This window comes from Scophthalmus maximus, chromosome 1 (genome assembly GCF_022379125.1).
Source record: "Scophthalmus maximus strain ysfricsl-2021 chromosome 1, ASM2237912v1, whole genome shotgun sequence".
NCBI classification, from domain to species: domain Eukaryota; kingdom Metazoa; phylum Chordata; class Actinopteri; order Pleuronectiformes; family Scophthalmidae; genus Scophthalmus; species Scophthalmus maximus.
The window spans coordinates 8,259,003-8,273,338 of record NC_061515.1 but is presented as its reverse complement, the minus strand read 5'-3'; the positions used below and the strand labels follow the sequence as shown (position 1 = coordinate 8,273,338).

Sequence of the window (14,336 nt, the reverse complement as noted above, 5' to 3'; positions counted from 1 at the left end):
GTAGATGGCTTCTGGGCAGCGTAAACCAATCAGGCTAGAGAAAGCACCGTATAGTTTGTCCAGCTAGACTCAATAAAAAAAAAAGTAATAAAAAGAGGTGAACAATGACAAGTCGCTATCAGTTGACCTTTACTTCAGGTTTCATGGCAGATTTATGAAATAATAAGATTTTTTATATTGACTTTATACAACAAAGAATGATGTATTTCACTGTTGTTGCTTTTTAGCTTGATCCCTGGGACCCAAAAGATCTGGATGAAAACATGGGGCTGCAGTCATAACAGCTCAGATGGAGAGTACATGGCTGGACAGCTGGCGGCCAGTGGATACAAGATGACTGGTAAGACATTGTTTTATTGTGGTGCTTTGTCTCAAGTCCATTGACTGGAAGTCAGTTAACAACACAATTTAAAATGACGATTCCACTTTTCTCATGAACTTTTTTGAAAATAATTTAATTTGATCTTAGGTGTACGTACAATTGATATCATTGCTACATTTAAACACAAGGGGGCACTCTTACTTTGTCAGTAGGCTGGACCTTGTGTGTAATTCCAGTGGCTGATGTAATTTTGCCCTGTAGTGAGCTTCTCAGGCTTTGTACCGCCTTCAACAAACTCAACCAAGCAAATGGTCAAAAATGGTTTATAAAAGGGTATGGACCATGTTTTGGAATCTGACAAACCCCAAAAAGTTATCCCAGTGCTGAGAGAAAAGTCTGATACTTACTAATTTTTAGTCACTGTTAATGTCAGCCTTTGCTTTATATTTTACTCTAATAATTATGTCATAGTGATGCTAATAAACTTCAGTCAATAACAGATAATTTCCACTGTTTTTCTGATGCAGGAGCATGTTTGAAGGCTTCAGTGTAAAACACACTTTGACACTGTCTATCTTTGGACATTCAGAAAGAGAGAGTTCGCTTAATCTAACAATCTGTTTTTCTAACTCATCATAACAAGTAAAAGTGTATTACTTCGAAGGAATCTAACATATTTTTAAACTGAAAATATTGTAGTTTGAAATATTGCATTCTCCTTTGTCTTAATTGTTCATAAATGGTAGTAGTGGTTGTATTACAACTGTAGTTGAAATATGTTGCATGGTTGTGCTGTAATACACCAGAGAGTTGGCAGGTGTCAGATTTGTCAGAGATGGAAGAAGAGAGTTTATATCAACTCTTGGGGCATTTCTCTCACCGTGGGGTCTCCTCAGCCATAGAAAGACATTAATCACACATTTCAAAAATGCTGATCTACTCATATACACACATGCACACGCACACACGGCACAGTTCACTCAACAACAGAAGCTGGCGTTTTTCCCTCTTATCTGGTAGTTTACACTCTTGATCACTTTTTCTTTCCACCTTTTGTTGTTTTCACCGTTTTCTCAGTCCCTTGAGCTCCTTTACTGAAACGACCTGTCTCTCTCTCTCTCTCTCACACTCTTCATTCACTTTGTTGTCTCTTACCCTCCCTCTTGATTCATTAGCAGATCCTGTGTTAAAGCATCTGCTCAGGCTTGATGTTTGGTGTGCTAGTTGTGTTGCTACAGCTCTTAGCTCGAGTGTGTGTACTTTTGTGGATTGGTGGCAGTTGTCTTTCAGGAAGTGAAGATGGTGAAAACAAGCTGCTTGTAGTGATGGAGTTGTTTTCTGTTCCCACTTTCTCTGGTTGTCTTTAAAGTCCACAGCAAATACGGACACATTCAAGATGGTTAACATTTGTTATGGATATTGCATTTTTAATATTTAGATAAGGTTTGTTTCTCCGTCATTCTCTTCGCCTTAAAGTAAAACAAATGCAATTATCACACAAGCAACCTTGTTCCAGAAAGTGCTCATGGAATTGTACAGTCGCTGTTTAATTTAATTCGATTCTTGCTCAGTAGAAGTCCACCTTACTAGTGATATAAATAGTCATAAAATATTTCTTTTTCCCACCAGCCATCTTCCAATACATAAAATTATACAATTCAATAAGATTTTAATGTCACATTTGACAGTCATCACTCTTCCAGATTAAACACCACTTGGTGTCTGTACACCTGTAAGAAAGACAGTAAAATGAACAGCACGTGATGTACTGTAGATACTCAAAGGTCTAAAGAAAATGGGTCACACTTGTACTAGTTCAGTTTTGATAGCTTTCAGATTGCCTTTGCTTATAATTTGCATTCGAGTACATTCATTTGCAAGAGGGTTTGATCTTGTTTTGATGGGACATTTGTTCTTGTCTGATCTGTGTGTGTGTGTGTGTGTGTGTGTGTGTGTGTGTGTGTGTGTGTGTGTGTGTGTGTGTGTGTGTGTGTGTGTGTGTGTGTGTGTGTGTGTGTGTGTGTGTGTGTGTGTGTGTGTGTGTGTGTGTGTGTGTGTGTGTGTGTGTGTGTGTGTGTGTGTGTGTGTGTGCGCTTGTCTTATTGACACTAGGAATATTTTCTTCTCTGCTTCACACTGCTCAGATGAGATTGCTGCATTGTCATAACCATATATGTGTGTATATTTAAAACAAAAGTGTGGTTCTCTGTTAAATACCATTTTGCTTAATACTCTGTAGATGTGTTGACCTGATGAAGAGTCAGAATACACTCTCTGATGCCTTCATCCTTGTTGTCTCTCTCTCCCTCACACCCCTCTCAAAAATGTACCTTAAAGGTCAGAGTCAAGCTACATGATTTCTGTCTCCTTCTTCTCTGCTTCTTATCGGCCTTCTCCCCTTGTTTACGTATTCTGTCTTTCTTTCCGCAACCCTTTTTGTTTTTTCTTCTTTCCATCGCCTCTCCTTTGGATGTGAGTGTTTTTCACTGTGAGATTGTTGGAAGGAAAAATTGCTTGTCATGGCCAGAATCAGGGAAGATTACACTCAGAGCAGGTGGAGATTGTTTTGAATGGTATAGCATGGAATGCAATGCAATTGTCTAGAATGGCATGAAATTGTTGGGAGTGCAGTGGAGAGACTGGAATGGTTTGGAATGACAAGGACTGAAAGGGGCTCCTGAAGGATGTGTGGTGTCTAGTCTTTGGCCAGATTGAACATAAGAACTTTGAGTTATGTTATGTCTTTTTGAAAATGGTGATATCATATGAATATCAGAGTGATAGCTCTGTACTATCTGCCGTACCGCCGACTGGGGTTGGGACAAAGACGGAGCTTCCACTGCCTGACAGTGTGCTCTGAAAACATGACATCACCCCCCCCCCCCTTCTTCTTCCCTGCCTGTTTTTCTCTTTCACACCCCCGTCCCTAAATCTTTCTCAAACCATGACATCACCTGGTGTGAGATGTAGTAGCACTTCTTACGTTGGCCTCTAGGTGGCAGCCTTGCCTCATAGGAGGAGTTTTTTTGTTGAAGAGATGTCTTTGCAGTATAAGGATGAGGTCATCTTCTGAAAAACATTATGTGCTCCCATTCATAGTTTTAAAAGTTGTAACTTTCAGACACACATGTTCTCAGGGCAATTATGGCTGAATATAAAGTGGCTGCAGGTTAAAAAGACTGTTCCTCTTATATTATCATGTTGAAGAGCATCTTGGCATGTGCGTTTTGCATTTTTTATACTGCACGTAGGACGTAGCTAGGTATTTATTTATTATTTTCATCAAATGTTCAAATCTCATTGTGATGCTTTCGTTTGGCATGTTTCTTTCAACTTTGACCTTAAATGGAAGACTAATTGAGTTCATTTGTTCGGTCACATATATAAATATAAGTATTATAATTATTTAGTAAATCTGAACAGTCTGAAGAAAAGTCTCTCTTTTCTCACCTTTAGTTTGTGTCTTGTCTAGTTTTGCTCGGATGAAACAACAGTCTTTGTCATTTCTCTTCTCTGCTTTCATTGTCAACACTTGTTTTACTGCCTGCAGTTGTCTGACTTGTCCCAAGCTGCTGTTCCTGTGTACGACTAAAGAAGGCACTGTTTACCCATGAATGCACTCTGATACAAATGAACTACATTAGTGCGGCACAGCAATGTGCCAAATAGTGACTTCATAGAAAGACGTGCGTGTACACACACACACACACACACACACACACACACACACACACACACACACACACACACACACACACACACACACACACACACACACACACACACACACACCCTTCGTGGAAAGTCACACCAGGATATTTTGATTGTTTTTGGCTGCCCTCCTCCCCTCCCAATCTCTCCTCTGTCAGCCAGCCGCAAACACAGCTATTCAGTTATGATTTTACATACCGGTTAGGCAAAATGACTCCCTGGTACACAGTGTCAGCCAAATGAGGCGTTCTCAGTTCCTGGTTTAGACAGACGGTTGGAGGATATTGGATTCAGATAGAGGGTGTGAGCTGTTTTGTTAAAAACGATACGAGGTCTTAAATGTTCAGCAGGTATTACAGGTGTTGCTTAGGACTGTGGATGGTGGAGGTGTCGCATACAGTGTAATTTCTCTTGGCCTTATTTAGATAATGATTTGTAATCAAATCATTTAGATTGATCAGAATCACTTGATTTTGCCTGTGTGTTGCAGGAGCTGAAAAAACATATGGCATAGTTGTAAATACAATTAATGCATTTTAATGGCATTAAGTGTGATATTTGCAGAAAAAAAATAATTTCCTTACTTTAACAATCATGCAAATTATATGGGATATTTTTAATTGACAGTATTTAGAAATTTTATGTGAAACGCCATTGAACTGTTCTGATTGAGCTCACGCTGCATTTGTCTCTCAAGCACTTGTGCTTCTCTGTGATTGTATTACATCACTGTAGAGCATTCACACTCTGTGTGTGTGTGTGTGTGTGTGTGTGTGTGTGTGTGTGTGTGTGTGTGTGTGTGTGTGTGTGTGTGTGTGTGTGTGTGTGTGTGTGTGTGTGTGTGTGTGTGTGTGTGTGTGTGTGTGTGTGTGTGTGTGTGTGTCACATACATGCCATCTCATTCATAAAACAGAGTGTGTCAGGATCTTCTGATTGGTCGACTGCTGTGCAACGTTACACGCCGCAATATTACAGCCAATGAAAACTTACAATGTTCTCTTTGACTCCACCCCTCACACACACGTTGGCACACACAGCGAGCTCACACGCTCTTCTCACACGTGGTTGCAGATGTGGTGGGAATTGATATTGTACAGAGAAAGTGTGTGAGAGATAGTTCAGTTTTCGACAGCTGTCATTCTGCAAGAGTAGACATCATCATCTGGTTTGCGTATGTGTGAGAGATACTTACTGTACACTCGCTCTGTTTTTACACTCTTGCAACTGTGTGTGTGTGTGTGTGTGTGTGTGTGTGTGTGTGTGTGTGTGTGTGTGTGTGTGTGTGTGTGTGTGTGTGTGTGTGTGTGTGTGTGTGTGTGTGTGTGTGTGTGTGTGTGTGTGTGTGTGTGTGTGTGTGTGTGTGTGTGTGTGTGTGTGTGTGTGTGTGTGTGTGTGTGTGTGTGTGTTAGACAGTCTCACTTCTGCTGATTGAGAGAGGGAAAAGGGTGAAAAAGAGGGAAGGGAAAAGTAGTGGAAGGAAAGATGAGAGGCATAGTCAATGGAGAAGGGAGGAGGAGGCTGCGATGAAGGGAACAGCCAACACAGACACTTGCACTTGAAGCAAAAATCAGCCAATGCGATGGTCGGAAAAAGGGAAGCGGACAGGGAGCGCTGCAAGCTGCCAGGGAAAACAAACCAGCTTCTGGCAAATCTGCAGAAACAGGCAGCAGAGAGATGGATTTACAGAGAAATGATGGAGTAGAGAAAGTGACTGAAAGGTTGAAAGATGAGAGGGGAGAAGTCGGAGGAACGAGAGATGACAGGGGAAACGTAGGAAAGAAAATCTCTGTGCAGTGTAGAAGGAAGTAAAACAAATAGGAAATTGTATTTAGCAGCTATGGAAATTGATATGAATCAGGTGACAGCTCTAGGCTAAATAAAAAATGGAAAATAAACCATGAATTGATAAATGGAATTAGAAATACAACAAAGGCATTCGTTTCTGGAATTAAAGAAAATTTCCCCACCACATGTACACTTCAATTGAATATATTAAACATAATACCCTCAGAGCAGATGGTTGACAGGTAGATGGGCTGCTAAATATAGATATATAATTATTAATATTATGGCAACATGGGGGTTATACACATTTGCATATTAAAGTTGTCATTATATTGATATTTTGCTGTCAGACAAAAAACGACTTAATAACATTTGTCTTCTACTTCGACAGAACAGTTCTGAATTGTTGAAAACACATCAGTACACAGGACTAATAATTTTATTTAATGTTTCTATATTTATTTATGTATGTGTGGCTTTAACAGTAATAGTGTTGAAATGACAGTTGGATAACCCTCATCTATCATCCATAAAACATGCACACACACACACACACACACACACACACACACACACACACACACACACACACACACACACACACACACACACACACACACACACACACACACACACACACACTTTGAATTGGTCTAAAGGCCTACAAATTGACCCATGAGTCCAGGCAGTCGTGTGTAACCATTTAGCAGCTTGGGGAGATTATAGTGATCCCAACCCTTTGCCTTGTGTGTGTGTGTGTGTTTGTGTGTGTGTGTGTGTACATGCTCGTGTGCACTTTTGTGATCCTACAAGGTGACCCACATGTAGGCAGCACCCAGCCACCATTTAGAGGCCATGGGATTAGGGACTCCAGCCAATCCCACCATAAAATTCCCTTGAGGGAAACATGGATAGAAGAGAAGAAGGAACATCGAGATGGCCTGTGGAAAGAAAGGATCACTGCTCAATCTCAACCATTGATTATTCTAAGGAAAGGAATTCTGACATCACCCCAGGTTGACCTGAGGAGAACAAATATTGCCGGAAGAAATTGCCTTGGGAATCAAAGCACACAAAATCTGTTATAGGGATTTATTGGTGTCATCCTTGATGTTTTTGCCACATTAGTTAGTTAGTTAGGCCTTTGTATTCCTTTCGGAACATAGGCCATTGATGAATCGCTTCCACCCTCGCTTGTCTTGGGCCATCTTCTCCAGCTGTTGACACATCAGCCCTTCCTTCTTGAACTCTTGCTCTGTGCTTCTTCTCCAGGTGTTCTTAGGGCGACCTCTCCCCCGTTTGCCCTGTGGGTTCCATGTCAGTGCCTGTTTGGTTATTGCTGTGTTGTTTCTTCTCAGTGTGTGACCTATCCAGATCTTTTGCCACATTATTCAGACTAAATGATAAGTTACTAATTGAGCCATAAACAAATACGAAAACAGATAATGTTAAAACCTGACCTGTGTCTGTTGTCTACATACCAGTTGCCTGCTAGTTATAGTGAGCGACTGCAGGAGGGAAACAAAGATGCTTCTTCCCTGTCAATCATTTGTTCATGGATGAAAAGATCTCCCTTATTGCTTGCACTTCTTTATACAGTATGTGAGATGTAGGAGCACGGAAAGAGAATTACAGACGACCGAGAGAGAGGGAGCACTCCCTATTCCTCAGAGAAATAACAAAAAACCCCAGAACAAATTGATTCTCCGAAGGGTGGTGATATCCTTTCCTTGTTTTGCAAACCAGAAAGAAGCAAGAAAGGTTTGAGAGAAAGAAGAATAGAAGCAAAAATCACTGTACCAGTCTCATCTCTGTCCATTCATTTGTTCACTTGCACTTTCATGCCTCTAATGAAAAAAGCTAGAGATAAATGAATGAACAAGCTGGAGAGGAGTTTCCTTTGCTGCTTCCCTCCTGAGGAAGCATGCCTATTCCCTATTCCCTACTGAAGCCAGCCAGCCAGACATACACTGTTATCCCAGGAATACTGCCTGCATCCCACAGGGATTGGAAATACCCTGAAGGGATATAATGGGAATATCATGGAGGAGATGTGAGTAATGGGATAAGGCAGGAGCTGGCGGCAAAATATGGGGGTGGAGGGGCTTGAGAGGAGGAGGGACTGAAGCCAGATTTTGCTCACATGCAAAGTGTTATACCTTTAATCAAAGCAGGGAACTGACCGTCAATGGCAAACAGAGGTGGACTAATGGTAAAAAATAAAAGCTAATGGCCTAGAGATTGACACTTTAAAATCTCAGACCAACACGCACACTCTATATAGGAGATTTCAAGGAGTCATTTTTCCTGTCTCTTTCAACAAGTCACATCAGGTGCAATTTTAAAAAATGCATTAAACGCGCAGTGTCTCAGTGAACTGCTCAGTGGGCAATACAGCAGGCCTGATGATATGCTGGGAAGCTCCTGGTTGTGTGTGTGTGTAACTTCCAGCAGGATAATGCTCCATGTCTTAAAGCAAAAGTCATCCCAAACTGGTTTTGTGGACATGTCAGTGAGTTCAGTGAACTCCAGTGGCCTCCCCAGTCACCAGATCTACATCCAGTTGAACAACTTTTGGATCTGGAAGAACAGGAGATTGGCAGCCTGAATTTTTCTCTGACAAAATCTGCAGAAATTACGTGATACAGTCAAGCCAACATGCCAATCTATGCTACGAAGAATTGAGGCTGTTTTGATGGCAAAGGGAAGAACTACGCAGTATCAGTGTGGCGTTCCTGATAAATCTGGAGAGTGCATTGACACTCACGAGGTGTCTGTAAGACAGAGCAAACAACGTGTTAGTTAGGGTCACCACAGGACAAATTGAGATTTATTCACATAGCTCGACAGTTCAAACTGTCCTAATTTCAAAATGTCACAATTTTCATTAGTTCAGTGGAGTGATGTCAGGGAATTGCTTTGCTTATTTATCTTGGAGGGACAGTTTTTTCTGTTGGAGGGCAAATGGTGCAGTATTGTGTCTGACTTATTGACAGTGAAGCACTGAAAGGACCAAGAAACAAGATGACTATAAAATCTATTCTTTGACATATGACAACTAATTGTCACTTTCTCTGTTTTTGAATAATAAGCTTCTCTTGGTAATTTACAAACTAAGAGCTACTTTTTTTGTCTTTCTCACTTCTAACATGTCCTCTCTAATTTCCCTCATGAAAAGGAAATTAAAGCTTGAAAGACATTAGTAATTAACATGGCATGCCAGGCTGTTGGTGTGGGTGGAGGATGTGTGTGGGTGACATATGGATAAAAAGCAATGAAATCGAGAGTTAGGCATTCAAGGACATTTAGTAAAAGACATTTGAAGGCCCCATTTGAGGCTTGTGTCTCTCTCTCCCCACCCCTTACCTTTGGCCCTTTTTGTGTTGTTGTGGAAGATAACCACTGCTTTCTGTCTGAGTGTTCAATGTTCAACCATCGGTGGCATTACTCACTGACCACCCGCTGAAATGAAAAGCAGGGGTGACCTGTATCGTGTGTGTGTGTGTGTGTGTGTGTGTGTGTGTGTGTGTGTGTGTGTGTGTGTGTGTGTGTGTGTGTGTGTGTGTGTGTGTGTGTGTGTGTGTGTGTGTGTGTGTGTGTGTGTGTGTGTGTGTGTGTGTGTGTGTGTGTGTGTGTGTGTGTGTGGAGATGTTCATATGAGGCCACCTGCTGAAATGAAAGTACTGGCTACTGTGTAAACGATTGTGTGTTGTTGTATGGTTTTTCCAGTTTTGTGAGGTCCTGTCAGAAATTTGAACATATTACAATGGGAATACTTAGGTAGGTTTGAGAAATCAGAGGTCCTCACAAGTAATTTAATACCACATGACAGCGTGTATGAGTGTGCTTGGGTGTTTGTGCACTTTTGGGCTTTTGTGATAAATTAATTCTACATGTGGCTCTGTCTGATCTCTCCTTCATACATATAAATGACTCGGCTGTGTGCTAGATTTCCATCTGAGAGCACAGATATTAGATAAAGTGGATTTAAAAGCGGCAGATGATTTGAGCAGTGGGTTTATTTTGAATCATCATCAGACAAAGTGACCTTGATCATTAAGCAGAAAAGATGACACGAATAGATGCATTGGCAGGACCTTGCTTGACCAGAAAGTGTAAGAGTGTGTGTGTGTGTGTGTGTGTGTGTGTGTGTGTGTGTGTGTGTGTGTGTGTGTGTGTGTGTGTGTGTGTGTGTGTGTGTGTGTGTGTGTGTGTGTGTGTGTGTGTGTGTGTGTGTGTGTGTGTGTGTGTGTGTGTGTGTGTGTGTGTGTGTGTGTGTGTGTGTGTGTGTGTTCTTCCACAGGTTAAAGGCCTAATGGCTTCTCTGCTGTACTCTCTTTGAAGCAGAGTGCAGACAAGTAGCAACTGAGCTTTAATTTTTTTCTGACAATATGTGTGTGCGCGCGTGCCGTCCACTTTCCGCCTTGTCCACAACTCCTTATTCTGTGACTCTTATTCAGCTTTGCTCTCCTCTATCATCCTGGTTACATTAGCACTATAGATCTATACAGGGGAACGATAACAGAGTAAATAATGTTTAGCCAGGGAAGAGATCGATGGCTGTGTATTGAAAAAGCATTAAGTGTGGCCACAAGCCATTTCCTGGTCATTTGTGTGTGAAGGTTTGTATTGTAGGATGAGCGCTTTTGGAAATGTTTAGTCCCTAAAATGAATCACGCCATGTGTTTGTCTCAGTATTTGGAAGCAGCAGATAAATAAGGGATCCCAATGATCTATGCTGTAATAGACATGTTCCAGCTTTGACAAAATGTATAAAAACAGGCATTAAAATAAACGAATAAGGTCAACCAGAAGGATTTTTTCATTTTTTTTTATTATGGATAGTAGTTATTTATTCCTGTCTGTTTCATTTCCATTCCACACTCAGTGGCAGGATCAAATGCACACGCACACAGAAACATGCGCATACAGAAGTGTGTGAAGTTTATTGATAATCCGAGGCTTTCCACATGGCAGACAGATGGCTCTTCTAATCTTCCAGACAGACACTGCCTTTTGATATCTGATCTGATCTGATGATTACTGTGTGTTTGTGAGAGAGAGAGAGAGAGAGAGTGTGTGTACGTCAGTGTGTACGTATGTGCTTGGTTTCCAAGGATGAACTCAATAAATCTGTCCTCAGAGGGCCCCTGCTGCCTCCTGTGAGTGGTGTGTGCGTGTATGCTCATTCGGCCTCTTGTTGTATTTAACTTATTTTATCACCACAAGACTGTGGTTGACGGTTGACCCGGACTGGTCAAGCCAAGCCAATATTTCTGAACATGATTTTACCTGTTTCTTGGTCACGTCATTTACTCTTCAATATCATAATAATAAGTTTATGAAGGAAATCATGTCCATATTTATTTTATCTTTCCTTGGACAGTATACTGTGAAACATGAATGAAAAGGAAGGGATATAATGGATGGCCCTGAAAATAGGTCATTGATCTCGAGCTTAAGCGGTTACATGTGATCAGCGAGTTGTCAGTCTCACACGTCAACCCTTGACTCACTATAATGAGCATGAGTGCAGAGCCTATGCCCTGTGTGAACTGCCCACCGTCCATAAGACAGAAACACTTTCCAATTTACCAGTGGTTAATAGGTGAAAGAAACGACACCCGTCTGTGTTACCTCCACACGTCGAATTTCATGGCGTTAAGTGCATGGATGCTTTACCATCTGACTACCCGTCTCAGTGTATTGTAATGTGCTATAGCAGCACAATTGTCTCGACTTGATTTAACTTCTCTGACCTGATATCTGATTAAAGAGACTCGGATGTGTGTAGGAGCTGGATTAGCATATAAAAAGACACTGACAGGACATCAGATAATTCTGATGCCATCTGTTTTCAGTGGAATCTGTTTGAGGGATATTGGGTGTGTATTTGTGTGTGTACGTGCTTCTTTTTGTGTGCAACTCCCACCCACCCCCCTGCTCTTGACACTTTTTTGGGCCTGTTATGTGTGTTTGTGCTACAGATTTTCCTGCCTTGTCTCCCATTATTTCATTTTTTTCTACAGGAAAAAGAAGACCCATTATTAACAGAGACAATGAACAAAGGAATTAATAATTTATTATCAAAAACAATTTAAATTGTTCCATTTTGTTATGATTTATTAATTAGGAGGCAGATTCTCTGGGATTTGGCTTCATGTCTGCCCCACCTAGCTAATCTATTCATGCACAGATGCATGGAGACACACATGCGAGCAAGCGTGTGCGCGTACACAAAAAAGACGTGGACACAGAAATGCCGTAGGCAGCTTTGTGCTGTTTAAACGCTTCCAGCAGTTCCATAGGATTATCCACTGCATTGTGAGGCCTGTTGTAATTTGTCATAAATCAGATTTTTAATAAAAACTGCCATTTTCTTGTTCAAATAAATGGCTCGCTTTGAAACAGCATGATTGAGAATATGCATTTTCAATGAGGCTTAGCAGTTTAGAAGTGGTGTTGAAATAATATACTGCACTCAGTGTCGCAGGGAAGAAAAGTGAGAGGGTATGGATTACACATTTCTGACATAAAGCAGTTGGGCTGCTTATTTAATGCAGTTTTACACATGCATGTTTTTGTTTTTTTGCTGGATTCTCCCTTAACTGTCATAAGACCCTTACTTATTTTCTGACATTTGGTATCCCTGTTTTCTATTACTCTGTCTCTGCTTTGTTTTTGACAGATGCTCCTTTCAGGGATATTGCAATCACAAAAGATGATTGATTTTAAGGTGAACAAAATGCACAATATTTAATATGCTAATGCCCAGAGACAAGGCAACGTGATTTGTGTTTATGTAAATGCACTCAGAGGTTGCAAGCTAGACGAGCAATCTGTGCTCGTGAGCAGGTGTGTAAAATGTTTAGATCCACGTACTTTCAGCACGACGGTGTCGCTAATCATCAGTCTACCGACAGACACCCACATTCCTTTCACTGCTTAGCGCAAGGCACATCAGCAACAAGGCTGTGTTTGTGTGTGTGTTGATGTGAAGAGGCAGCGATTAAGAGCTTTGTATTGTTCATTTTCAATATGGTGACATTGCAGGTAGAAAGCTCAAGGGGACACAACAGTGGGGTTTCTATAAAGAGCATTATAGTGATTATTTCTAACATGGAACTGCAGGTGGAGACCTGTGTGTGTGCCGGTGATGCATGTAATTTGAGGAGACATTGCCAATTGAACAAGGTGGTCCCACAAAGCTTGTGTCTCTGTCCCATCTATGTATCTGTGTCTCTCTTAGAGACTTATGTCTTTCCAACTTTACTGGTTTTTGCTCATCTGTCTCAAAGGTGTCTGGTGTGCTCCTTCTATCTCTTTCTGTGGTGTCTTTGTATTTCTGTCCAACTTTCCTGTCTTTATTTGACCTGCCTTCTTCCCACATCCAAATTTTATCCCTTACTCTTATATAGTCTTTGTATTTTTTTCTCTCTTCTTTCATCTTGACACTGATCCTCTAATCAGCAGTGAACAGTATCTGGGGTTTACTTTTGAAATTACATGCCATGCCTCCCATTCTCCTTGTCTTACCCTCTCGTCTACCTCCTCTCATCTAATGTCTGGTGCATCTATTCTCCCGTCTTTCCTCTCTTCTATCCCCTCTTCTATGTGTGATAGTTGGTGAGTGAATATAGAAGTACAAGAGTCAGGGGATCGCAACAAGAGCTGGCTTCAAACCCACAACATCATAAGGACGTGTTAATATGCTTCTGCGTACGAAGCCACCAGGATACCCCCCTATGTTCTCTGTAGCAGAAAAATAAAAGCTCTCTGCGTCTGGGCTATTTGCATATCATTTGCATATGAACCCCAACTGGCTGTTTTCGGAATGCCAAGAGGCTAAATTCAGTATTTATTATCCGGGCCCATAACTAGTTCTCACTTTCCTGTCGCATTTGCATCTGATTTGCATGTCCCTCAACCTGGATCAGGGAATAAGGGGCCAGATGACCTAAATTGTTTCAATTCCAACCCGGGATAAAAAAGCTGAGGAACGTCTAATTATTACTATTAATCAAATTAGGACGCTCAACATGCGGAACTTAAATATGTGTACGCTTTATTGGCTGCAATAACAAGCTGAGGCAGGCAACCTGTTCTTTACCGCGAACTGCTTTAGGTCAGAGATAATAAAGGTAGGTGTGTGTGTGTGTGTGTGTGTGTGTGTGTGTGTGTGTGTGTGTGTGTGTGTGTGTGTGTGTGTGTGTGTGTGTGTGTGTGTGTGTGTGTGTGTGTGTGTGTGTGTGTGTGTGTGTGTGTGTGTGTGTGTGTGTGTGTGTGTGTGTGTGTGTGTGTGTGTGTGTGTGTGTGTGTGTGTGTCCGTCCGTTTAATTCTCCATTAAACATGCAATGTGTCTGAGCGTTACATCCTTATCTCCATGTCAAACACTTCTGAAGCATGTTGGTGCTTTCCACTGCACAAAAACTGGTCTATCTTTACTTCAGCTGATTAACAAACTGATAATGAACAGGACGCTGACACTGGAGGGGATGAAAGTTGAACTCATGAGTC

At 41.3% G+C, this 14,336-nt stretch overlaps 1 protein-coding gene across 2 annotated transcripts in view; it reads left to right on the top strand.

Moving 5' to 3' along the window:
• cdkal1 (CDK5 regulatory subunit associated protein 1-like 1) overlaps window positions 1–14,336 on the top strand; it is a 195,511-nt gene that overhangs the window by 2,565 nt on the left and 178,610 nt on the right. For both annotated transcript variants that reach the window (XM_035629576.2, XM_035629575.2), the window contains exon 3: window positions 228–340. In XM_035629576.2, the coding sequence (XP_035485469.2) occupies window positions 228–340 (113 nt within the window). The remainder of the gene's footprint in view (window positions 1–227; window positions 341–14,336) is intronic.